This window comes from Agelaius phoeniceus, chromosome 29 (assembly GCF_051311805.1).
Source record: "Agelaius phoeniceus isolate bAgePho1 chromosome 29, bAgePho1.hap1, whole genome shotgun sequence".
Classification (NCBI taxonomy): domain Eukaryota; kingdom Metazoa; phylum Chordata; class Aves; order Passeriformes; family Icteridae; genus Agelaius; species Agelaius phoeniceus.
Window position 1 is genome coordinate 3,436,799 of NC_135293.1, and position 26,897 is coordinate 3,463,695.

Here is a 26,897-nt window from a genome sequence, read left to right on the forward strand (position 1 = left end):
TTGTCTCAAAGTAAAAGAAAAATTAATTTCCAGAGAGGTATAAACTGTGTTATGTGTCCCCATCCCTGTCCCCTTATTTTGCCTCTGGAGATTTTTAGGACTGGCCTATCTTTGTGTAACAGAACTTTATGTTCCTGTGTTCCTTTATGTTCTCTTTCCACAGAAAGAGAACTTGATGGCCAATAATTTCAATGCTTCCTCAAATGGAAACACAGGGACATTGGTTATTAAGCCTTTGTTTAAGAAATCTGACTGGGCAAATCTTTCAGATATTTAATTTGTCTCCTCTTGGGGCTTGGTGAGGATGGAAAGGACTCGGTTTACCCAGTTTGTTGTACTGTGTGTGTAGCCAGGAGATTTCAAACCCAAACTGGTTTTGGAAAAAGTATTTCCAGCAGGAAAAGATGTGGTGATATCATTTCTATTAAATGTCATTGATGAGACCTCCCCTGCAGCCCCAAAACAATTCCTCTGTCAATGAAGATTAAATGAGAGAGAAGCAGGTATAGAGCAGGGATATGAAAAAATGTGGAAAAACCTGTTTCATGACAAGAACCACAAATACCACAAGGTTTAGCTGTGCTTCACTGAGAAGGCAGAAGTGGGAGAGAGAATTCTTAGAGAAGGTACACTAAGGAGGGCAGGCTGAAAAAGGGGAACTTTTAGGGCTGGGTGGACATGAGTGTTTTACTAGAAAAGTGATGCATAATCCTTATTTGGGAACTGGAGACCCCCTTGAACTGCTACAGCAGCAGCCCCTGGGACTGGGAGAGGAGCTGGGTCTGTCCCTGCAGTGACAGAGCCCAGGGATCTGTGAGATCCCACTCCCATGTCCTCAAAAGCTCTCTGAAAAAGGGCAGCCACAGACCTTGTCAGGGATCAATTCTAAAGATTGTCTGGCTGAGTCTTCATCTTTGACTCCCCTGAAGTTCCTTTTTTAAAAGGATGTATTTTGTCTCCCGTTCCTTATCATTTATTACACACATTAGTACTAAATAATTGTATCCATTTTTTATAAGTCTATTACAGGCTCCCACATATTGTGTAATTGTGATTAAAGTTTCAAATATCTTTCCAGTTCACAGTCTGTCTAGATTTAAAAAGCATTAAAAAGCTGCAGTATTAAAATTAAATTTAGCTCAGGTATCTATTATGTGCAGTGTGTGTGCATGCAGATATAAATTGCTGTGAGCATTAAGCATTGCAAAGAACTTGTGGGGTTTTTTTCTGTGATCTCTGATTTTTCTTGTTTGCCATGAAATGTTCTGTGCCCTTATACGGTGGGGTGTGAATAATTGTGTGTAGGTTCTGGTGTTTTACTAAAGGAGAAGATACTTTGCAATTTCCACACTAAATGGGCACAGTAGGGACCAATTTCCTGCACTTCAGACCTGCTGATTTAGCCAATACAGTAAGTTAAGTGGCAGCTTTACATTTCTAGAAGGATCACAGGTAGTATAAAAACAGAGCATCTCTGGGGCCACTTTACTGTGCCAGCTCTGAGGGCAGCCAGTGGTGAGCATGGGGAATACAAATTCAAAAAGCAGCGGCAGAAGCAATGCGATTCCAGCTCACCCCGAGCTGTCTTTTTGTGGTTCCTTTTCAAGAAAATGGAATGAGAATGTTTTTTTGGACAACGAGCTCCTGACATCCAAGATCCTGTCGGTTCTCCGGCCGCATTCCGAGCGAGGGCTGCGAGCAGGCGAGCTGCAGTGCACGCCTCATTTTCTCAGCACCAATTCCATTTTTGCCTCTTTAGCCACTTCTCTGAAGGAGCAGCCCCGAAGTCTCCTCCTGGGAGCGGATGGCACCCCAGCACTGTCCCGCAACCTCGGGATGACTATCGCCCAAAGAGGACATCCCCAGCCTTCACTGAGCACTGCTGGAGCTGTTAATAAATTTGGGTGAGTAAAATGCTTCTCTGCTAATCCACTGGCTTCACGTGTCCCCCACCTCCCCCAGTGCGAAAAGAAAAATGAGATTTCAAGTTGTGTTTTCAAGCTCAAAGAGTTTTATTGAGCTTATAATTCTGAAAGTTTTTTTTCCCTGACCAATGCTTTTTTTTTTTTTCCTTTTTTTATTGTCTTTAGTCCCTCTGTCCTGTGTCACAAAAGATATTGTGTAACATGGTGCAGTATTTGAGTGTTTCTGTCTTGGATGTATTTGTCTTGAGAACTGCTGTGAAATTCAGTGATCTTGTCTGAGTTCAGCTATTCTAGGCTGGGCTGGTGCTGGCTGGTGTAGGAGGCAGCAGTGTTTTAAATTGCTGAATACCTTCATTAAAATAGTAGGCAAACTCAAGGCTATCAGCTGTTTTAAGTAGCTATTTACTTTTGATGTGCCCCAGTTATACTCCCTTCCCAGTGAAAGTGCCCTTTGTACTCTGAACTGGCTGTGGCTTGTCACCAGGTGATGTCCTTGTAAACTGTCATACCAGAAGTTACAAGCTTTGCTCATGCTGCTTTAATTAAACTGCAGTATTTCAGCATTAGAGTTGCTTAAATTAATTTAACTGTTTCAAGAGTGCAGTGATATCTTTTATTTATTTATTGTAAGATAATTGCACTATAGTTTAGGGAAGATGCTTGTTGAAGAAGTTGGATTTTTTAATTTTATTTTAATTGTTCTGGTCTAATTTCTTTGGCCATTTAGGCTAATTTCAGGAGACATGGATGAAGGGGATTCAGGCTTTGTAAAATTTAAGCAGACTTCAGATGACGTTATCTCGCTTGCACCTTCAACAGCAGACTCCATTTTTCTGGAAGGTATGGAATTTCTGTGCTTTTCAGGATTGTTATGCAACCTCTCCCATGGGTTTGAAAGCAGCATTGAGGTGTTTCTCCCCTTGTTGTTACTGATGGTGAACAGGGAATAATAATTGAAACAGCTGAATAATAATTGAAATTGAATGTGCTTTTGGTCTAGATGCATATTCTGTGTCCCTCCGGAGTGAAATAGAAACAGATGCTCATGAGTTTGAGGCAGAGTCTTGGAGTCTTGCAGTGGAACAGCCTTATGCAAAAAGGCAAAGGAAAGACGTTATAAAAAGGCAAGATGTCATTTATGGTAAGAGTATTTGTTATTCTTACAACTTTTTCTATTTCATAGTGCCACTGTTGTGATACAAAGCAGAAATCATTTCTGTTGGTTCTCATTTTGACTTGTGCTTGAAAACTAAAACTGAGTGAAGGTTTTGGAGTCTGTTACCTGCATTAATGTGTGTAATTCCTTGTGTGAGTGCCTTTAAGCATCCCATGGGTTTCAGCAGGGCTCTGGAAGCAGCAAAGCCCAGCTGTACAATTATGGAACAGCCCAACTGCCTCTGGGAGATGTCCTTAAAGAAGTAGGGTCAGTCACTGCTGGGTTGGGATATTAGCAAGGCAAATTTAAGAGCTTCACACGAGTGATGCAAAGACTGTAGTGAAGATGATTGTGGCTTTCAGAGCCTGCTCTTCTGTCTCCTTGCTCACTGCACATCATATAAATGACTTTGGATTTTATTTCTGTATTTCACCTTGCCCAGAACTAATGCAGACTGAAATGCACCACGTTAGGACACTGAAAATAATGCTGAAGGTGTACTCCAGAGCCATGAGAGAGGAGCTGCAGTTCTCACATGCAGTCATCAACAAGCTCTTTCCCTGTGTGGATGAGCTGCTGGAGATGCACGGGCAGTTCCTGCTCCAGCTGAAGGAGAGACGGAAGGAATCCTTGGAGGAAGGCAGTGACCGAAATTACATCATCCAGAACATTGGAGACCTCTTGGTAAAACAGGTGTGAATTCAATCCTACCAATGATCTTGACACTATAAAGCTTCTAAAAAGCTACCTGTGAGGCTAAGGTTATGTGATGCAAAGATTGATTTCCTCCTGGTTTATGGTTCTCTTCCCAGTTAATGTGTGTTAATGACTCCCAGGAATAATTCTAGTCACAAGTAACGTGAAATGCTCATTAATGCTCTTTGGGCATGCATATATATACACCTTGTGGGATATGTGACTTGTTTGGTTCTATTTTTCATCTGTTCCAAGAGTAAAGTCACATATTCCTAGTGTCCATTCTAGACTTGGCTCTCCAGCAGATAAAGCCAAACTTCTTCATTTTGATCTTTTAAAAATACAGTCAGGATCATTTGAACTCATGGCAGCTTTAGCACCATTCTGGCATGGGGTGGGTGCAACAATTTCTGTCATATATCATTACCTTTTTTTTTGCCCTTCAGCTTTTACAGTTCACAGACTTTTTAAGTACAGAGATCCAGAAATCCTTTTTAAAAATTCTCATAATTACAACTATCATTTAATATTTGGTTATCTCTTGGTATTCCAAGCCCTCACATGTCACACTGCATAAATGTCTCATTTCTGGTACAGAAGAAATTGAAATACAGGAGAAATGTTTTAGAAACCATGTTAGACCTGGAGTTTATAGTGGAAGTAGGTTTACTCTGAATGATTCATGTCTTTCATTCTTCTATTTCCAATTAGTTTTCAGGTGAAAATGGGGAGAGAATGAAAGAAAAATATGGTGTGTTCTGTTGTGGACACAATGAAGCTGTCAGCCATTACAAAGACCTGCTCCAAAGCAATAAGAAGTTCCAAAACTTAATAAAGGTAAACAGTAACCAGAAGTCTCCTATTCTGACTATGCAAAATATACTTCACTGCTTTAGGCTTTGTTTTGTACTTACTTGAAGATCCCTCAAATGTGAATGAGCAGGGTTAGAGGCAAATTCTTATTATTTGGTGGGTTGTGAGCTTCTTGTGTTTTAGATCTTTTGAGTTACTTGGAGACAAAACCACAATTAGGAAGTGTTAGATTTGAGGCAGGCTCTTGAGAGCACCCAGGACTGGGGAATAGAGTATTTGTTCAATTCAGGGCTCTGTCCTGCTGGGTGGCCATCAGGATAAATTGGTTTGTTAATAAATTAAATCAATGATAAATGCTGTTGATGAGCTGCTGTAGAAAAAGCAGGGACTCTTAGTCAGGTTTTGCTCACACCATCATCTTTCCAAAGCAGAAGATTGACTCCAGGGTGGTTTGCTGCACACTCTATGTGCAGTTAATAGGAAGGGCTGAAGAGACATGGCCCAAGTGGAAGCTGTAACCTGAATCTCAGGTGGCTTTGCAGAGGCCTAAATATTCTCATTTTCCAGTCACCAGTAAGTGATACTGTGTGAACTTTCCAGCTTAGCTCTGTACTTACAGCTCATCTTAGCCTTTAAAGTGAGAGCCCTTCACTTCCAAGGAACTAAATAAGTGACCAGAGTTTTAAAACATTTAGCTTCAATCCTTGTAGTGAAAGATCTTGGTACTGTGTTCTCCTGCTGCCAGGTGTGTGCTGTACCTGCAGTCAGATTAACTGGTGCTTTACAGTCCTCCCTTTCTAATCAGGAATGTGGTTCTGGAGGTCAGGCTATTGGGGAGCATACAGTGGTAAAATAAACACTTAATTCCTTCATTATTGATCTAATTTCACTGGTAGGTGGTTGGGTCTGGTTTTAAAACCACAGAACTTTTCTATGTATTTAAGGTCTGACCCTGTTATAAAGTGTGATCAGTTAGCAACAGGCCGTCAGACAGCTCAGATTTGGAAGTTTCCCTGACTGACTCCACATTTAGTTAACAGTAGTTGAAAACAGTACCTGAGATATTTTCCAATAATAAAGGTAATTTTGGGAATGCTGTCAGGATTAGTAGAAGAGTGCAGCTAATTTCATGGTGCTGTGTCCAATGTGCAGAAGTGGTTTGGGGCAGAAGGCACGAGAATGGAGAGGGAGTTAGAAGAGCTCCATGCACAGTGGGTGTGACAGTTTCTCTTGTTTTCCAGAAAATTGGGAACTGTTCCATCGTGAGGAGGTTGGGTGTTCAGGAGTGCATCCTCCTGGTCACCCAGCGCATCACCAAGTACCCGGTGCTGCTGGAGCGCATCATCCAGAACACAGAAGGTGGGATGGCTCCTGCACACCTCACAGTTGTCTCTTGGTCCTTTTCCTGCCATGTTTTGCATGTTCTTACCTCAGACAGGCTCTTACCTGCTTGCTCACTTCTCTGTTGGCTGATGATGCCAGATCAGTCTCACCTCAGAGGCTCAGGAGAATCACAGAATGGTTTGTGGTGGAAGGGACCTTGAACCCTTGCCATGGGCAGGGACACCTGCCACCGTCCCAGGTTGCTCCAAGCTCCATCCAGCCTGGCCTTGGACACTTCAGGGGCCCAGGGGCAGCCCCAGCTGCTCTGGGCACCCTGTGCCAGGCTCTGCCCACCCTCACAGTGAGGAATTTCTTCCCAATATCCCATCTAACCCTGCCATTCTTCAGCTTAAAGCCAATCCTCCTTGTCCTGTCACTCCAGGCCCTTGTTAAATAGTATTTCTCCATCTTTCCTGGAGGCTCCCTTCAGGCCACACTTAGATCAATCTGAAATTTCTCTTCTCCAGGCTGAACAATCCAAATTCTCCCAGCCTCTCCTCAGAGGGGAAGAGAAGCATTTAAAGTCTGCAGCTGCAAACCCATAGTAGTTAAACCTGTTGGTTCATTAGCTTTTTCAGAGCTTTAGGTTATTATATTTTATTTTTAAATAAATAAAAATTTTAATAAAATAAAACATTATAATAAAATTAAATAATAATTTTTTAAATTAATTTTTTTTTCTTAGAAAATACTGTTAGGTGTCCAGTATGGAACCCTTATGCTAAAATACACTTGGATGGCTCATGTCTTGAATTCCAGAGTTGAAAATGTGGCTGACTGCTTCTCTTTTCCCTTAGCTGGAACTAGAGATTATGAAGACCTGACCCAGGCCCTTGGTTTAATTAAGGACACCATCAGCCATGTAGATGCCATGGTAAACGAGTGTGAGAAGGGGCAGCGACTCAAGGAGATCATGCACAAAATGGAGCTGAAATCATCTGGGAAATGCAAGAATGGGCTTTTGTTCAGGAAGGATGACATGGGCCAGAGGCGGCTCCTCCTGGATGGGATGCTGTACTGGAAAGCTGCATCAGGGAGGCTCAAAGGTACAGCACCAGCAAGGGCACAAACACAACTGGGAAACAAGATTTATGTTGGGTTTGTTTTTTTAGTAACTGTTTATTACTGATCGATTGGGTATAAAATAAGATGACAATAACCTGCTTGTTTAATAGGATATTGGAGGAAATAGCACTTGTTCTATTCTTGGCTTGTCCAATAAGCATCTCTGTAATGGTGCATGATAAGTTCCTTATGCTGCTTGCTTATTATCTGGCTGGTCTGCTTCCCAATTCAAGAGGGAAGTCTTCAGGTGGATGACAAAGCTTTGAGTCATCCTGACTTAGTCTCCTGTGGAAAGGCATTATCTCTGCTTCACACTTTGCAAAACCTGTGTCATGTCAGCTGCATGACACTTAATTCTGCATTTGCCAGAAAATCAAAGCAGTGGCCATCAGGGAATATTTGAGCATTGCTCAAGTGTTCAAGAAGAAGCTTCAGTGGCACAGAGAGTGCAGCCAGGAGTAGGTGGGACCCTAAATGGCTGCAGTTCCAGAAGAATCTGCTGTTGAGAGAGATGTGTTCCCTCTGGAGTGCTGGAGTCCATGTGTAGGATGTGTGTGTGGGTGTTCTCAAGCTTTAAATGGGCTCTGTTTAAATCAGCTGGTGCTGCATGGTGCAGCCTGACTGGGGACAGCCCAAGTGGAAGGCAGTAACAGACCCAATATTGAAAATGTGACATGCTGTTCCCTGGCCTGCAGGAAATATAAGTTCAGTGATTTTTGAGTCTGGACTGGTCTTTCTGCTTTGAAATATGACTTTCTTTCCATTTTTTGTCTCTGTTGTTACTGTAGATATTCTGGCAGTCCTGCTCACTGATGTACTGTTGCTCTTACAAGAAAAGGACCAAAAATACACGTTTGCATCTGTGGTGGGTATTGTTCTCTTTATTTAATACATGCACTTTGAGGATTCATGAAAGTGACAGTAACTACAGAAGAAACACAATTAGGGATGTTAGATACTTGTTACAAGAGCTTCAGGAAGAAAATTAAGTGAATAAACCAGCCAAGTATTATGGAATCACTTTTTCTGAAGGAGTTCTGGTACTTGATGGATCCTTTTCCCACTCTCCCAGTGCAAACCAGTATTTACCTGCACTGGCCAGTTGTAGCTGCCACATCTCCCATGGTTCTCACTGCTCCTCTTCTTGTGCTGTGACTTTCCCTTTCACTGAACTGTGTTAGGCTGAGATTTTGTACACAATGTCACGGACATTGCACATGCTGGAACTGTGCTTTGAAAAACTTGCAGATAAATCCTGCTTCTGTTCAGTGTGCAGGGAAAGAATCTCTCAGTTAGGGACATGGTAACTGTGGTCATAGTGCCCTGAGATTTACCAGGGGCAGAGAACTTTCCTGAAGGACATGGAATAAGCACTAAATGCAGATGTTATTACTGCAGCACTCCAGAACATTCCGTGAATTCTCTTGCTTTTCTAGGGCATTTCCACAGGTGTCCTCAGAGAAGTTAATTTGTACATTTTGTCCTGATCTAGTTCACTGATGGCTCTTGTAGAACCTGTAACAGAGAAATTATTTTATGTAATTGTTTTCTTGGATGTTTTTTATTTTTTCAAGACATTAACATTAGAGCTGAATTCTAATGGCAAAAGCTATTTTGGTGACCTCAGGGCTGTACAAACAACTGCTTTTCAATTACCTTTCTCCTAATGCACAGAACAGGGTGCTGTGTGGTGGATTTTTTTTTTCCCTTCTGGAAACATGCTCTACACTTAGAGTCTGACCAATTTTTTGGCATCTCTGTATATGTACAGTTCATTTGAAATGTAATATCAGTTCTCCATAAATAAATCAAGTGAGGGAGCAAATGGATCTGTTCAGTGATTCTGTTTTTCCAGTGAGCTCTGGTGGTGGCTGGAATTGCAGTACAGCTGCTCAGAGCTGGCAGAAGCTGCTGCTCCTGGTGTTTGCTTCACACTTCAGTTCTCTTATCATGGCTCTAGATGATTCTGTGAAGGTTCAGCAGTCACAAAGAGCTGCTTTATCCTGGGAAGGAACTTTCTAGGCTGCAGATGTTGGAGCTCTGCTGTAGGAAGCCTAGACAGGTTTTTAGTAACTAATATCCCTCCTGTAAATGCGTTTTCACTGCAAAGGCTGACAGCTAATCCAGTTAATCCTCATTATACAATACACTACCTGTCACCTGGTGTCATTTTTATCAGGGTCTGACTCCCTCTAACACCTCTGTTTTATTTCTTTTAAAACCTCTAACACTTCTCTCCTTTCACTTCACACTGTGTCATTAAGGTTTTTGTTTTCTTTTTCAAATTTTGGGGTTGCCTCCTTTCGAGCAAAAATTTTTGAGCCTGTTCTTGACTCCTGGGACGCAGTGGGAATCTTTAACTTGACACAGGCTTTGATGTTCAATCAGGTATCAAGACCTCTTGTTTATGACATGCATATTATTCATTCCACGTTTTCATTGATCAAATGGCAACATCAGAAGTGTCATGTGAAAAGGTCAGAGTTATTTCATGATGTTACAGCTCCTGGTGGCTCTGGATAAACAGGAAGGAAACACAATTCCTAAAGAACACATCTAATGTGCTGTATTTTATTTTACAGGACTCTAAGCCACCAGTTATCTCACTGCAAAAATTGATTGTGAGAGAGGTAGCTAATGAGGAAAAGGCAATGTTCTTAATTAGTGCTTCCTTAAAAGGACCAGAAATGTATGAAATTCACACCAGCTCCAAAGAGGAGAGGAACTCCTGGATGGCACACATCCGCAGGGCTGTGGAGAGGTAAGGGGAAAGCAGCAGTCTGATTTCTTGCTTGTCTTCTACTCACAGGTGTAAATTTATCTTTAAAATCCATTTGACTCTCCACAAACTTTCTTTGTAAGACTTCAGTGTGCAATTCTGTTTGTGTTCATTGGGAAGAAACTACTGATAAAGATGAAATAAAAACTACTCAAACACTTTAACACTCAGTGATGTCAAATGCAACAGGGCTTTGGAAAAGGGAGGAAGATTTGACAACCAGGGTAAACCACAACTGAGGCAAAAGCTTCAAGTTGAATCCTGAGATGGTTTTAAATTATCTCACATGCAAATCAAACATAAATCTGTCTTTCCCTTTGGACAGCTGTCCTGATGAGGAAGGAGGTACATTTAATGAACCTGAAGCAGAGAGGAGGCTGGCTGAAGCAAGAGCTGCAAAGTTAAAAGATTTTCAAGGTAATGACTTAGTTACATATTCTACAAGCTGCTTCTCAGCATTATTTGTGATTTATGGCTGTCTAATTCTTTATCAAGATCAAGTTTCTCCTTCATATGTCTTTCAAGGTGGTGTAAGATACTGTAGAAATAGTGGCTAAGGAAGTTTAATAAGCTTTGTCTGCTCCATAAGTTTGCTCTTTAACTGTTAATTATATCTCTGCATTTGATGCTCTGGCCATAAAATCAAAGCTAATCTCCCAAATTGAACACAGTCCTGTGACAGTGACAAGAAAGGCAAGACTGAATTTGTTTCTTCCTTCAGAGCGTTTGAACATGAAAGATGACCTGATTCTGCAAAGTCTCACTGAGAAACAGCAGATTTATCTGGAAATGTCTGAGGTGAATGGCTTTGAAGACCATTCCCAAGGATCCCGAGCCAGGCTGCTGCTTCGGGGGGATATCTCAGAGAATCTGCAAGGAGAGGCAATTCTGAAGTCTGCAGTGACTGAAGGTGAATGGAATGTGGGAATGTGTGGGCATTCACTCAGGTGCTGGGGTGGGGATAAGCACCCAGGATCTAAGTACAGGCCCTGAAAATCATCCTGTAATAACATAATGCTTTTATGTAACCCAGTTCAGACTTCCTCATCCTCAGAACCAACCTGCAAGAAAGGTGAAGGGCATTTGTGGGTTTAGGTAGAAGACCTGCACAGCTTGGATTGTTTTATTTTTAAGGATCAACCCAGTGGAATCTTAGGACAAGTCTGTTCAGAAAGGGTAACAGAGTGCTCTAATAACACACAATCCTGAGATGTAATATTATAGCAGGGTTATCTATTAAAAACAGCCTGTTTAAAGATAGTGTGTTTACAAAGAAAATAAGCCCAAAGATAGTTTCTATTTTAAAAAAGGAAAGAGAAAACAAACACTCAAAGCTTGATAATCTTAACTTGCAAGTAAGGAAGAGCTCATGTTCATATAAGAGCCTGTCATGCAGAGCTACTCACAAAGGAAAATTCATCTGTACTGGAGGATATCTCAGACTGCCTGAACTTACAGTGGACTCATTAGCATGATAACTTGTGTTGCTGCATAGACATGGCTGTTTACATGACATGTTCTCCTCTTCCCCAGCTGAAAATCTCCAGGAGTTTATCTTCACTCACTTTGGCAGTGCATCCTGTCAGCCTGAGGATGGCTCAGGACTCCCCCGGAGAGCAGAGACCTTTGGAGGATATGACAGTAGTCCCTCAATTTCAAGTAAAAGTAAGAAAGGGAAGACTCAGAATTTTTCTGATCTTTTTACTATGATTACTGTACAGAGAATAAGAACAAGGAATTGAGGCTCTCATGTAAGGAAGCTACACCAGGCTCTAAAAAGGAAGATCAGAGCAAATCTCCAGCACGTTTTGCTCCTGATACCAACACTAGAGAGCAGAGTAGGGCTCTCAGTGCTGTGCTAAGGCATTACTGTAACCCATTCTTTATAATTACCACAATTCCATGCAGAACTTTAATTTTGTTTAAAAAAAAATAAGCCTGGCCTGAAAATCTAGAAAATTTGAATTCAGCTGTCTGCTTTCATTATGTCATGAACACTTTTTTCCACTTTGGATCTGCACAGTCACTAGAGGTTTGCTGAATCCTTAGATAATATAAATTGTTCTTTTGACACAGATGATTTATCAGTTAATTAATGAAATAAGAGGAAAGACCAGGTACTATTTATCTTCATTTTTGCTTCATGCATTAATTGAAAAAGTGAATGGCCCTTATTTCCCTGGTTGTTAATCTCTAGAGCACATTCTGATGTCTCTAAAAGGCTCCATACAGCTGTCATGTACTTTTTTACAAGAGGGGGTCCATCTTCCCTTGCCTCCTTCCACACTCCCAGTGCTGCTGCAGTGATTGCAGTATTCCTGCTGGCCAGTATTCCATGTCATGAACTTGCAATTCTGGGAGCTGATTATTTTCATGCAGACATTGTGGTTGCTTCACTTAAAATAGTGTAACGTAATTTGAACTTACCCTCCCTATTTATCTTAACCCGGTCTTCTCAAGTTTTTTAAACTTTTTTGAGCAGCCCTGTGTGTCACTGATTGTCTGATCTTCCAACTTGGGATCAGCATGGAGAAGCCATGCAGTTGCATTTTGGTTCAAAGTCACCAGATTTTTCTGCACTCCCTGAATTATCCCAGGCCTTGTGCTGGTGTGAGCTCCTCATACTCCTCTCCTCTTTCAGGTGGCAGGAAGAGCAGTGGAGGTGACCAGAGGCAGTGGGACTGGAGGGGCCCTGCCCTGAGTTCAGATGTGCAACTCCATGACCCCTCTTCTGATGCAGAAGAAGGATCTCAAACTGTATGTTGAGCTTATGAGGGATTTAAATGCTTTTCATTGTGTTTCCCATCATGATAGGGGTGCAGAACAAATCTCACAAAGTTCAAGTTGTCATAGCTGGCAGGGCTGGACTGGAACAGCTTTGTCTGTAAAATTACTTGACTCTTTAAGGATGTTTTGTGGGGTGACTTGGTAGCTCAGCACTTGAGAAGCAAGACAATTCAGTTTTCCATTTGCTCATTTGATGCTGTCCCATTAACCCAGCTTGAATCACCACACTGCTGTTTCAGCTTGGCTTATGAACTCAGGATTTTTGCTGTGTATCCTTCAGTGCATGGGAGCAATCTCAGCCCTTTCTGGCAGCACTGCCAGTGCCCAGCAAGTGTCCCTAGCACAAATGTTGGTTTTGTTTCCCTTACAGAGTGATGGGACAAGGCTGGATGACAGCAGTGGTGCTCAGCCCACCGTAGAGTCTCAGGTATGGTATTTCTGCTGTGAAGAAATCCAATGGCAAATAGCCACAGTGTAATAATAGCATGTAAAATCAAACCAAACCACCTCCAAAACTCAGTGTTTGTAATATCTGTGGAACCTGGCATGTTAACAGCTTGCTGGCCAAACTTGCCTCTGAATCCCTGTGACGTTTGTACCTATGCAGTGATTCAGTGCTGGGGCATGGGAGGAAGTCATGGTTAAAGAGTTCAGATGAAGAGATGATGATGAAGATGTCTCTGTGGAATCCCAGGGAGATTTGCTGGGCACTGATTCATATCTGCACAAGGATAATAAACTGAAATTCCTTGTGCCTGCATATTGGCTTTTGCTATGCTAGAGTTTTCTGGTGGCCATGCTTCCATTGTGTGTCTTTTTGTATAGCTACCATGGATTATTTTCACTGCTAATTTTTTTTAAAAAAAGTCTAAAGCCTCAAAACAGAGTTCTGCTCAAGTACCTAATGTTTTTTTCCTCCTCTTCAGCTTGTCCATAGGATACAGACACTGTTGCAGTTGCTCTTCAGTCTTCAGGTAAACCACTATTTACTATCCAAGAGATTTGTTAGGCACTAAATGTAATAAAATTTATGCAGGTGTGGAGAGGAGCTACCTTGAAAATATCCCCTAAAGCTGGAGTGAAGTGCAGAATTTAGTCCTGAGACTTAAGGAAACTGTGCCTGGTATTTTGGAGGAAGTGTTAGAGCTGTTGTCTCAAGTAATTATTTCCTTTTTCCTGCTCACTTAATTCTTTTCCTGCTTTGAGCTCTATCTGTCCTCATTGTTCATACAAGTGTGTGTCAATTAGTTGTTTTTATGTTACCTTGTAATCAGCAATATTTTAACTGGTTTGATTCAGAGTAGCAATTCTAGGTGCAAGAAATACCCAGTTTGGCACACATAATTTATTTGCTTGGCCATCTTCAATATCATGTCAATCAAAGCTGAAATTTATGTGCTCTGGAAGAAAAAGCCTCTGTAACCTCACCTGCTAGATGCTATTGTCTCCTGCTTAGCTGTGCCTGTTTTTTGAACCTGAAGCTGCACTTGTACCCCCTGCAGGCCGTGATATCTCAGCAGGACAGCTACATCGAGGTGCAGCGAGCCACCATGGCAGACCGGGAGAAGCAGTACCGGCTGCAGTCCACCCGGGGCAATCTGCTGCTGGAGCAGGAGAAGCAGAGGAACTTTGAAAAGCAGAGGGAAGAACTGATGAATGTCCAGAAGCTCCAGAGCCAGCTGAAGCTGGAGCAGCAGCGCCTGGAGCGGGAGAAGAGCCGGCAGCAGAGGGAATTTGAGCTCAAGGAAGCGCAGCTGCAGGAACGCGCCGAGGAGATGCGGCAGCTGCGGGAGAGGCTGAGCCAGGACAGGGAAGAGCTGGAGAGGCAGAGGGAGGCCTACCAGCACGACCTGGAGAGGCTGAGGGAAGCCCAGAGAGCTGTGGAGAAGGAGAGGGAGCGCCTGGATCAGCAAAAGAAGCTGAAGAAGCAGAACACGGTGTCGGGCACCTTCTCCCCAGAAATAGGCCAGGTTTGGGATTGGTTTTCTGTTTTATTCCTGTTTACCTGCTTGCTTCTGAAGGAAGGTTGTACTCAAACCATCACCTGAAGTAGCTGGTGTTGGCTGCTCTCAGAGAGACCAGTGTTTGTGAAGTTCCACCCAGATGTCTGGCAATGAGAATATATTTTAAAAAGATAGAAATAAAGAATAACTTATTTTCAATTGGCTGACTGAATAGTTTTCAAATTCAGGAACTTGCAGGCAAATGATTGCAGAAGGAAGCTGTGCTATGTCAACAGCATTTTGTACAGTTGATTTCTAAAAACATTTCTTGTGCTTTAAACAGAAATTTGGAGGTCTGATTAAATTGGTTCATTGAAACATTCTGAAAGTCCTGCTTTCTCTCTGCTCTGTCACCACCCCGTGCATTCTGCTCTTTCCTAGGTGCAGTCTTAAGCAGTTTGGAGCTGCTGATGTTCCTTTCAGTGTCCAAGGACTTACACCTTGCTCTTCTTTCTGTTCCCCAGGAACCTTTAGGCTTTGTTTCTCCTGTTCTGCTGTGCACTAGGAAGTGCTTTGTGCCCTTTGGGATGGGGATGGTCTCTCCTTGCGCTGGAGAGGCTGAAAATCCCCTTTTGCCTTAGAATGCCTTTTTTCCTCTTGCAGAGCCAGATGATCAGTCATTCCATCAGCTTCAATGGAGAAGGGGTGGAAGCATCTGCAGCTGGCTCCAAATCCTCAGTGAGAGTGAGCTCGGTGGCCGGGCTGGAGTTCCTGGAGCGGCCGGAGCTGGCGCGCAGGGACAGCACCACCCTGGAGAACCGGCCCTCCCTGAAGAACGAAGTGCCAATCCATCTCCTGAGTGCAACCAACCAGATCCAGAAACCAGCTGCAGTCCAGCAGCAGATCCCCACCAAGCTGGCCACCTTCACAAAAGGAAGCAAGGAGAAAGGTGGCAAGAGCAAAGCATCTCATAGGACAGACAGTTCGGGTATGTGTGATTTTAAAGCCATTTAAATGTTTCTGATCTTCACCAGGATCACAGGGATACAGAACCCTGCAGTTAAACCTCTGTATGAAACCCAGAAATTAATATGCTACAAGTTATTAGTGTGTTGGCTGCAGTTAAAATCTCTTAACCTCCTAAAAATCCTGTTAGAAGTTCCATGTCTATACTATTTGAATTTGAAATATAACCCAAAGGGATAATGCTGAAAACTGTTATGTATTCCAACACAGCAGAATGGTGGTGAGAAAAAAAAATCCTGTTAGAAGTTAGAAAAAAAATCCTAAAAATCCTGTTAGAAGTTCCATGTCTATACTATTTGAATTTGAAATATATAACCCAAAGGGATAATGCTGAAAACTGTTATGTATTCCAACACAACAGAATGGTGGTGAGAGGTTGTAAACCTGGATGCAAAATCTTCTTGTCTAACTGTAGTGTTAAAGAAAAAGAGCAAAACCAAAAAAAACCAAAAAAAAAAAGGAAGCTGTTGTGCATGAGTGAAATGTTTTGAGGCTGGCTTAGCCTTTTCTTGCTGCCTGTCCAGAGTTGTAGTGACATTGAATGCAGTGCTTTTCTTAGCACCAGTCAGTCATTAAATACAGATCTTCAGGCCAAAATTGAGATGCTGTGTGTGTTGTAGAGTTGAAAGGGGCTAATTTTGTCACAAATAGAAGCAAGTAAAAAATGCAGTCACCCTGTCCTGGTATAATTTCTGCTTCTAACTGCTGGGTATTGGAGTCGTGATTTTTGCCAATGACAGACACACTAAAAACCCTTTTATCTCTACCACTTAAAGTAGCCCCACTGCCAGCTGAGGGGAATGGCCTGTAATTTTAAGTTACAAAATTATCTTTTTAGCATTGGGCCGGATTCAGACTTGGCAAGCTTGTCCATCACTCTGCACTGCCACAGAGGACTCAGGGCCAAACCTGACAGAGATCAGGGAGGGTGGTTTTGGCACATTGCAGAAACATCTGTCTCTGTCGTGCATAAAGTTCAGTGCTTTTGCAAACTTGCTTATGGTTTTGCACATAAATGAAGCCTGTATCCTCTTACCCTGCATACCAAATGCTGGTAATATAAAGTTCTAATGCCACATCTCCCCAGTTTATTTCTAATAGCTCTTACATAATGGTCTCTGCAGTGGAAATGGACTTAATGGTGTTTTTCTGTAATTTATGAAAGGTATAAACCACTAATATATTGGTCTCTCTTCTTTTGTGAGCATTAATGGGCTTCATGCTTGTTATGCCCATGTGTTGATCTTAGAATAAAATGGAACAAAACTTTCTGTACCAGGGGCAAAATGCTGTGTATTGAATTTGGGTTTTGTGACATGTAAGGAATGTGTACTGAAAGAGAGAAGTTCTTTAGATCCAGAATAGCTATTTCATGAACTGCTTTCATTGTTGAAACTAAGAAACTGGGAGGCTGTAACATCAGAATCAGTGGGCTGTGCTGCTGAGCAGCTGTGAGACAGATGGAGAGCAGAGACAAAAGTTCATCACAGCTCTGTGTGTTACAAGTAGCACAAATGGCCATTTGCTATTTGAATTCTACAGACAACGATTTTTTTTCTCTCTCTGCTGTGCTTCGTGATACTGGGTTTTAAATCTGAGATTGTCAGGGTCTGCCAGTAACTGAACTAAAAGTCTCAAGGAAAAATATTCACAGTTTAAACAGCTGAAGAGAAAATTTCAGTAGGACCAGCTCTTTGTTGTTTTGCAGATTTCTTGGGTGTGTAAAGGTGTCAGTACAGTGGCCCCAGCATGAAGCAGTGACATTTGTGAAGTGCTGCTCACCTCAAATACTAATTTATGAAATATTTTCTTCAGCCTCTGTTGATCAGAAGCAGCTGCTTCCCCCCAGGCTTGCAGGACGAGAGGAGGCTGTCCTGAGAGGCAGGAGGTCAGCAAGCCCATCCCTCCCAAGCAGCCAGACCTCTGCATTCCAGCCAGGTATGCCTTGGCCAACTTGCCTGTGCTTGGAGGTGCCTCAGGCTCTCTCTGCAGTGTCATGAATGTGTCTTCTTCCATTTCTTCCCCTCTAGAACTGTATGGCCCTACAGATGCTCAGCCAGAAGCACTTTCATCTGCCTCAGCGACCCTCTTCAAGCCCAATAACGTTCAGGTTCAGCCCCTGGTGCCCTCTCAGCCCAATCTGTTGAATGTGCAAGATGATACCAGCAAAGAAGATGTCATTTTCTTCTAATTGTTTGCATTTGAAGATGAATCACCTGGCACACTGTTTCAAGAACTCAGGCCCCAGTGTGCACGGTGCTGGAGACCCAACGCTGGATTCTTCTGATCCCTGCCCAGTTACTACAAGCAAGGACCAGACCAGGATTACTGTCCTGCTTTGTTGGCTTCTCTGCCAGCAGCTCAGAATGAGGGCACAGTAGTAACAATTTGCTTTTAAATTCTCCAGTGTGTTGACACATGGCATGGCTATATCAATTCAGAGCATGTTAAAATTCTGACATTTATTGTAATGTGCTCTTTTTGGAGAATGTAACTGTTCATGGGCACCATCTTGTAAATTGTTATCGGTGATGTTGAACCACCCAGATTTTTATGTAAAAAGTTTTCGTAGTAGGCCCCAAAATGGCTGCAAATTTTTAAATCTGTTTTCCCAGGTCCAGGTCAGTAATGGGTTGTGTGTTGGTAACCAGGTGACAGCAAGCCAGTCCCCTCCCTGCCAGGTGTGCCAGGCACTGTGAACCCAGTGGTACAAGCCCTGTGGCCAGGTACAGTGGAAGAGAAGGTAAGGTGAGCTTCTGACAGCATCTGCAAGAGGCAGGAGCTCCACCTGTTTGTGGAGGAGAAGGGTTGGACGTGTGAGAATTCACAGTGAGGATGAAGAGTTGGACTGAATGCACATTTCATTGGCCACCAGCATCACTGGGATCTGTCTCCCTCTTGGGGACAGCAGTACAGGTTCCCAGGCAAACTCCTGAGTTGGTTCAGAATGAACTTAGAGACTTGGATTTTGTTCTGTGCTGAAGACATGTCTAAGAAGTGTTCAAATGCAGTAATTTATTGTCTTGTTTAATCCTGTTTTCTGCATCCTTTGTTTGTCTGTTAATTTGTTGGGACTTTACTCCCAGTACCAGAAGATATCAAAGCTGCTGTTGCTGCAGAGACTTCTCTGCAGCATCGTGTTAGGAATGAAGGGAATAAGAACTGTTTGGTTTTAGAATTAAAAATAATTATAATAAACAAAATACTCTTAGCTAAACCTGTGTTTAGCTGCTTTTGGCTAAACCAGCTTTGATACCTCTTGTGAAATGGGTCAGTTCTTGATCATGGAATGGTGGTGACATTAAGTGTTCTGCTCAAAAAGGCATTATTTCCCTTTGTAGTAATTTGCACAGTCATTTTGTGTTGTGTTTTTCACTCTGTGTCCCAGATTCTTTTCCCACCCTCACACAAGGATGTTTGTTCTGGTGTGTGTTGAGTGTGACTGGTCAGATAATGATGCACAGGAGAGATTGTTTAGGAGGATTGTTACAGAATTTAAGGAATCAGGATCTCAAAGCTTAAAATCCTGGATTAATACCTTTCAAGACATGATTGGCAATAGCTTTTTTTTATACCTTTAACTGATTTAAAGTGATTTTAGCAGCAGTGGATGGAAGGTCTGGTCAGTTCTCCATCCAGTGTTATGGCAATGGATCCAGTGGTGTTTGCCAGTCTCCTCTGAGCTGTCCCTCTGATTAGGCCCTGTGTGATGTTAGTGATGTCTTCAAGGCCATAACTTCTCTTTGCTTGAGAGTTTTAAAAGTATTTCAGTAGTTACAGTGCAAGAAACATGATCAATTTTTCAGAAAACAGCAGCAGTTTATATTTTCACGTGGTGATAATTTGAAATTGAAGAAAGGGGAAAGATAAGCTACAAAATACTGAATAGGTCTTAGGGACAAGCACTCCTGCTGGAACAGTTCTTGGATTGAAGGGTCTTTTTCTTAGCTGAGTGGTGCTGGTACAAACCTGAGTTCAGTGAGAGGAGACTCCAAACTGAAGGGCTCATTACCAGAGTGGGGATGCTCCCCCAGCCCCCAAGAAGTGAAATTGGACACACTTGGCTTTAATACCAAAGGAGTGCTTGGTGAACCAGCAGCATTGCAGAACCTGGAGTGATTGTCAGCAGGAAACAGAGTGGGACTGCTCCACTGGTGGTTTGGTGGTGTTGGTATCTTTGGTGATTAGAACAGAGATCCACTCCATATTCAGTTTTTGCATTCCAAAAGGTTAGCCTGGAATGGAGGGGAATTCTTAAAACCAGTGTAACTCCTGATCCATGCAGCAGTGTGGGATCCAGCAGCTCTGTAGGACTGGCACTGATTTTTCCACTGGCCCCCTGTAATTTCCCCTGGAAGCAGACAGGGAAGCAGCAGGAATGCACAGATGTTTTCTCCTTCATGCTGTGGTTTGGGCCACTCCTAGTGAAAACTCAATGCCCCCACTGCCTTAAATTACCAGGTTTTTAGGAGGTTTAGCCCAAAGCTAATTTGCATCAGTGGAGTAAATCACCTCAGCCAAAAAGGGATGGCAGTTTGGGTGCTTGGAAGCAAATTTTGGAAACATTTATTTAGGTTTATTTTGTGCCTGTCCAAAAGTATGGGAGGGAGTGTTGGAAGGGCTGGAGCAGCTCATTGGCTGCTTTCTTCTTCTGTGCAATGGACAAATTTGAATATAGAACAGTGACATGAGCAAAACAAAGTCTGCAGTGAGGTCCTATTTATTTTAATGGTTTATCTTTAACATTAACTTTTGGAATACTTCTTGTCAGCAGTGCTTGAAATACGTTTTGGCTGTTAACAGATGGACCCAGGCCTGTGACAGGCCAGGCTGTTGGCTCAAACTCCAAAAGCTCTTTGGAATATGGGACTTCAATCTGTAGCTGAGAAATGACCTTAGAAGTCATTCTCTGTCCTCAGTGCACGTGTCTGGCTGCAGCTCCTTTGTGAAACTGTTTGCACCCTGAGCAGAGGTGGTGTCTTCTGTCACTTGGGTCAGCCTGGAGAAGGTTTTGGCATTAGCAGGTGCTGGGATACCTCATTGCTGCCAGAGTGTGGGCAGGGGATCCATGGAAGGCTGAGGGAAGCAAGTGAATTATTTTCTTTTAATGAATATGACTTTCTTTAAATGATTCATGGGTCTCTTCACTTGTGCAAAACTGAATCTGTGAAATTGTTAACAAATCACTCCAGTTGAGTGAAATGGTTTTGGACTCTTCACTCAAATCTTCTTCCTAGACAAATAACTCTTCTAGGTGAATTAGTTTGCAAAGTACTGCTGTGTCCTGGGCTCAGTAACCTGCTATTGATTCTGAGTTACATCCTTCCTATTGGACTTCAGCTAAAACTTTCCTTTTAAGTGATTTCTGAGGATTAGACAGTTCAAAATTCTGCGCCTCCCAGGTGCCTTTTGGCTTCTTTCTGAGCTGGGATGTGGAGGAAATGCCAGCACGAGCTTTGAACTGCCGCCCTGTTTGCTTGGTGTCCCAGCCTTAAAATTATCAGCATGTTTGTCCTTCAATATTGTGATGTTGCAATGTAGAGGCTGTTTCTATGGTTCTGATTTCAATTTGAACTCTGGTGTTAAGGAGGCTTCCTCTTCCTCTTCCTCTTCCCATCTGGAACGTGGAGGTTCCGTGCTCCGGGCTGAGGATGCCTCCATGGCCACTAGTGCTGAGCACAGCTGCCCTGTGTGTGTTGTGGATGCTTCCCTAGTTTTTAACTGTGCTGTCTGTGCATTGTAGCTGTGGCATGTCCCACGAGTGGAGATCGCTGCTCATCCCCCAGCGTGAGGCAGAAGAATTGGTGTTCCTAGAGACGCTTGCTCATCCAGGTATCGCCTTCCTGCACAGCTAGGAGTCATTCTAAATAATTTGCAGGCAGTTTTGTCTTTCTGAGTAGTGGTCAGATGATTCTGCATACATGGAGCTTGGTGTTTGTCATTTGCATTTACAATGAGAGTCGAAACTTAAACTAGGAAAGGGTTAAAAATACTTCTTTCATTTTACTTCTAACTCTGCGGAATGGGAGCTGAGGCTCCCCGGTGCTGCTCAGTGGAGTCCCTGTGTCTTGTGCCCCCCATGCAAGGGAGTTTGGAGATTTTGTTGTCTTCCCCAGCAGTTCTCACATTTACCAGGAAACAGATCTGCATGCCAGGTTACACAAGTGCTGTAGGCAAAGCAAAGCCTTCCCCCTGCTCTCTCTTCGAGACCAGACCCAACATCTTCGTAACCACTGGCGACTTCATCATCCTCCATCATCCTCAAACAGCATGTGTGAGCTCTGGTTCATAACATTTGTGCCATGTTTATAAATCAGTTTTTTATATTTTTGTACTGAAAGAAATTGGAGCACTTTAGAAAAGTTGATTTCAAATTCCATTTCTGTCTGTAGCCGGAAGGAGATCTCTCATGGGTGCAGATCCTGTTGGCATAACTGCGTGCATCTCACCCAGAGCTGTGAACTCTCTTGACACTCTTTAGTCTTAGGTCTGGTTTCTAGGCCCACCTTGCACTGTAAAGATTTAATAAATAATCATGGTCCATGGTTAAATTGACCATTTTGTTGGGGAAGAGTTTGGTTTTGTTTTTTCGTTAGGGTGTAAACATTGTAAATATTTCCTTTACTGTTGATACTGCAGTAGCAACATCTTTGTAGTCTTTATTTTATTTGTAAAGTTGATGGTTAAATGTTAATATTCTGTTGAATTGTGCACTCTTGATTAATTGTAAACATGATCTTAGCACACCAAATGATGATTTTTACAATGATTGCAATGTTTCTCCACTGAAGGATTTCAGAGCTGCAATAGGACTGAAACCAACTTCTAGCAATAAAAAAAAGAACATTTAAAAACTGTCTGCCTTTATATCTATATAATTATTTATTGTTTTCTGTTTGAATGAAGATCAAAGCAGCTGCCCCTTCTCACATGCTTCTCATTTTCTACCCTGGACAGAAACAATGTGCCACAGGAACAAAACTGTGACATTTTTCCGAAGGAGAGGACGGAGCACAGGAGGTGTTCAGTGCAGAGTACAAATAGCTGCAGCCCTTGGCAGTGAGGTGAACACCTGAGGGAAAGATCAGCTGCTCCCAAACATCTGAACTCTGCTGGTGAGAGAGAGAGAGAGAGAGAGAGCTTGGTGAAGTTGCTTACATTAGTGTGGAGGTGCTTTGCATGGTGCCAGCCTGAGACATGCCTGGCTCTGTCCCAGGCAGTATCGGTTCCCACTTGGAACAAGGAGAACAAAAATAGAAACTTCTCCCGAGTGCTCGTGCCAGTTTGGCAGCCCTTGCTGCCAGCACCATCCCATCGCCTCTGCCTGGGGCTGCTCTTCCCAGCTCTGCACAGGCTGAGCTTCCTGCTGAAATCCCCACTGCTGGCACAGCTGGCAAGCAAATCCAGGAGTGTAACCTCCAATCGTTTCTAGAGAGCAGAGCAGATGTAAAACCAGGGAGACAGTGGGAGAAGAGGGCCCTGGATTGGTGCTCTCGAGGAGGAGGGAGGGGTTTGCAATCAGGATCCTGCTGCAGCCAGGGCTGAGGAAAACCCTGAGCCAGGGGGTTTGGTCTGTCTGTCACTGCCTTTGGGCTTAGCAAAGCAGCTTTGGGGGTCCCTTTGTGTGCAGCAGTCAGTAAAATGAGCCAGCATTTGTCAGCCTCTGAAGTGCATCTGACATCTGGGTTGTGACGCAAACTGGAACTTCACTGGAAAAACAAAATTTTTTTTCTGCTTTTCCACATCCATAAATAATCAAAGACTTCTAGACAGACCAGTGTTTAAAATTTGGTCTTTATGGGAGCTAACAGGGTGTCATGTGAGAGAATGACGTCTCAAAGTGAGTGTGTGAAGAAGCTTTTGCTTGTGCTCTTTTTAGGAAAATATTTCTTCCATCTTTGGAGCTGCTGGGAGTGAGCCACAGTGCCTGCTGGAGATCAGTCACTGCCTCTGTGCTTCCAGACCTCGTCTCTGTGTCACCACAGCAAGGCCAGCCACTCCATGTCCATTTCTAAATATTTTTTGGCAGGAAGAAGTGGAATCAAAGTGGTTTTGTGGGGCACAGCAAGGAAGGGAGAGTCTAGGAGAGAAGCTAAGAGGAGCTGCACTGTGCTCTTGTGCAGTCAGACTTGCAGGAATTGTTTCCAGGAAGGCAAGAGGAGCCTGGATCAGGGTTAACATGGCCAGGAGGGATCCCTGCAGCACAGATTCCCACTGGGACCTGCCCAGCTGCAGCAGCAGAGCTCAGCAGAGGCACGTTTAAACCCTGGGCAGAATTTGCATGTGTTAGAAGCTGGGTGCTGCTGCAGCCATCCGTGTTCCAAGGCGTGTAGGTGTTGCTGTGTTCGCTTTTCGCCGCAGCAGCAGCAAGGCAGACATTCCCTGGGGATTGCGAACACCTGGCGGTGGCACTGGTGACGCTGTCGCTCCTGTGTGAGACACGAGGGTGTGATTTTGGGCATGGTGGGACTTCAGGACACGCCGGCGGTGCCTTCAGAGCTGCTCGCACGCCGATATCCCCGCGGCTCCGCCCGGCCTTGTCTCCCTCCCCAATCTGCAGCTAATTAACCCGAAACCCAAACCACATTCTTTCTGTGGGTGAATCACGCCGGGGCCATCGGCAATGACCAGCTTTATGCTAAACCTCCCTCTTTCATGTGGGTGAGACGAGGCTGATGGTTCCCATACGTGCATCTGGGATTCATCTGGGAGCCAGATGCTCGAGGACAAACACGCACGGGGGATGTTGGCTCCACAGTGTTCTCCAGCACTGGGAATGTGCTGCTCGCTGCCTTTCCCTTTCCTCTGTGACTCAAATCCGGTTTCATTTCTCATCCCAGCCATGGGGCCAGCCCAGGGTTCGGCAGATGGGGGATGTGGGGCCTGTCCTGCGTTGTTTGCTGCTGCTGCTGTGCCCGTGGGATCTGGCAGAGGAGAAAAGCCAAACCCTGCTGGAGCTGGCAGTGCTGGAGTGTGTGACACAGGGTCCCCAGCCCTGGGACTGCCACAGGCACTGGAGGCTCAGGCAGGGCAGCATCACTTTGTGCTGGGGCTCCTTGACTTTGCACAAGGGCCTGGAGTGCCAGGACACAGGGAATGGCTTTAAGCTGAAGGGCAGGGCTGGATGGGATCTTGGCAATCAGGAATTGTTCCCTGGCACAGGGTGCCCAGAGCAGCTGGGGCTGCCCCTGCATCCCTGGCAGTGCCCAAGGCCGGGCTGGACAGGGCTGGGAGCAGCCTGGGACAGTGGGAGGTGTCCCTGCCATGGCAGGGGTGGCACTGGGTGGGCTTTGGGGTTCTTCCCAACCCAAACCATTCCATGATTCCCTGTGTACAGGACCATGAAAAGTCCTTGCTGACAGCACAGTGTGGATGTGCCTCTCCCGTGTCAGAGCAGCAGCTGATGTCATTTCTGTGTGGAGCACAGTGTCTGGCTAGACCTGAAGCCATCCCAGATGACTAAACATGAAATGCAGATCTGCCAGGGAATTTCAGGTGTGCAATGTCCCTCTTCCCTTCTGGAACATTGGAAATCATGAACAAAACCACACTGTGTGTCATTAAAACTTTGTTTTTCCTGGGCTGCCATGAATTATCATTGTAACATTTCCTTGCTAGATGTGAGGTGGGTGTGCTGCAGAACATTTCCATGATCCATATCCCACCTTAAGCAGGAAGGGGAATTTCTCATCCACTGCTGTGCTTGGAAGGGAGAAAGGCCCCAATGCTGTCCTGGTGCTCTGGCAGCAGGAGGCACCTACAAACCCAAGCAGCAATTCCCTTAAAATCAACCCTGTCTGTCTGTCTTGTGGCCAGGAGGGAGGTGGATCTGTCTGTTCCCAAACTTCTCTGGCTGTGGTGGTTTCTAAGCTGTGTGTGAGAAGAGGAACATCCCATGGGACAGTGATGTCCCACTTGGATTGTTTTGCCTTTGAGCCTTGTCATGCCCATGTGGCATCACATCTTCAGGTGTGACTTTGGGCTGGGGTCCAACTCCTGCAGCTGGAGGTGCAGACACAAAGTGGGGGATCTGAGCTATGACCTGAGCTATGCTCTGAGCTAGGAGAGGTCTAGGTTTGAGATATGCTGATGTTCTAAATGAATTCTATTAATGGGGGATGAATTCTATTAGTGGGGGAATTCTATTAGTGGGGTAATTCTATTAGTGGGAATTCTGTTAGTGGGGGATCTGAGCTATGCTCTGAGCTAGGAGAGGTCTAGGTTTGAGATATGCTGATATTCTAGATGAATTCTATTAATTCAGGAGGATTTCTACCCAGCAACCAAATTCACCTCTAAACCAAATTCACCTCCAGCTCAGCTGGCCTGAACCTTCTGGCCCTGGCACTGAAGCAGATGCAGCATGGAAATGTCAAACTGGGAGAACAGGTCTGTTGGGACAGCTCAGGCATGCACCAGTGAAGCTCCCTGATTTCCCCAGGGTACTCCTGGAGCTGGGAGCTGGTTCCTGCCAGGAGGAGGTGGAGCTGGAGGGACAGGACGGGGCTCTCTGCCAGGTGAGGGAGGATGAACCCAAGCAGAGCAGTCCGGGCTGGCTTTGTTGGAGCTGCCCAGCCCAGGTGCTCCCTGACAGGGGGTGGGATTGAAAGGAGAAAGCAGCAGCAGCAGAGCTGGGGCTCTCTCCCCCAGCTGAGAACACCCGGGCCTGGCTCAGGTACGGCCCAGGGGCGGATCCGTGCTGCTGGAGGCGGCTCCATCCCCGAGCAGGGGCGGATGTGGCGGGCAGCCAGCGTTTAGTGCTTGGCAGCACCAACAAAACAAAACAAAACAAAACAAAACAGCTGCTGCTGCTCAAACGGCCATGAATGAAACCTCCCCTCCTCCGGCTCTGTCCAGCCCTCGGGAGCAGCTGTAACAAAGGTGAGGCAGCTCCTGGCTGGGATAACAGAGCTGGAGACACTTCCCGACAGCTGCTGGTGCCAGCAGAGTCCTGTGCTGTGATTTTCCCCTCTTGCAAGGCACAGCCAGGCTGGGATGATGGTTGGATCCCATGATCTTAGCAGCCTTTTCTCATCAAAATGAGTTCTGTGTCCCTGCTGCTGCCTGTGGGCTTCTCTCCCTGCAGCCTGAGCAGCTCCCGTTGGGCTCAGCCATGGAGAGGAGGCACAACAAGGGTGCATGAAAAAAGGCCCAGCCCGGGGGCTGAAAATGGCAAAAGAATCAGAAAAGGGGTTGGAAATGAAGCTGATGCATCTGCTCCAGCCCCCAGCAGCAGGGCAGCTCCCTTCCTTCCCATCCTGCCAGCTCTTGCCTGTGCAAGCAGCTCGGAAGAGTTGTGACATTGATTTATTTAATTCAGAAAT

General features: G+C 44.4%; 1 protein-coding gene across 3 annotated transcripts in view; it reads left to right on the top strand.

The window, feature by feature from the left end:
- Positions 1–22,428, top strand: part of ARHGEF18 (Rho/Rac guanine nucleotide exchange factor 18) — a 49,432-nt gene extending 27,004 nt beyond the window's left edge. For all 3 annotated transcript variants that reach the window (XM_054650210.2, XM_077191363.1, XM_077191364.1), the window contains 19 exons: positions 1,760–1,904; positions 2,653–2,765; positions 2,926–3,066; positions 3,524–3,774; positions 4,489–4,614; positions 5,832–5,949; positions 6,771–7,019; positions 7,827–7,903; positions 9,621–9,799; positions 10,143–10,234; positions 10,539–10,727; positions 11,351–11,482; positions 12,459–12,574; positions 12,975–13,031; positions 13,531–13,578; positions 14,107–14,574; positions 15,211–15,535; positions 17,389–17,511; positions 17,604–22,428. In XM_054650210.2, the coding sequence (XP_054506185.2) occupies positions 1,760–1,904; positions 2,653–2,765; positions 2,926–3,066; positions 3,524–3,774; positions 4,489–4,614; positions 5,832–5,949; positions 6,771–7,019; positions 7,827–7,903; positions 9,621–9,799; positions 10,143–10,234; positions 10,539–10,727; positions 11,351–11,482; positions 12,459–12,574; positions 12,975–13,031; positions 13,531–13,578; positions 14,107–14,574; positions 15,211–15,535; positions 17,389–17,511; positions 17,604–17,764 (3,110 nt within the window). In that variant the 3' untranslated portion in view covers positions 17,765–22,428. The remainder of the gene's footprint in view (positions 1–1,759; positions 1,905–2,652; positions 2,766–2,925; positions 3,067–3,523; positions 3,775–4,488; positions 4,615–5,831; positions 5,950–6,770; positions 7,020–7,826; positions 7,904–9,620; positions 9,800–10,142; positions 10,235–10,538; positions 10,728–11,350; positions 11,483–12,458; positions 12,575–12,974; positions 13,032–13,530; positions 13,579–14,106; positions 14,575–15,210; positions 15,536–17,388; positions 17,512–17,603) is intronic.
- Positions 22,429–26,897: the final 4,469 nt, after the last annotated feature.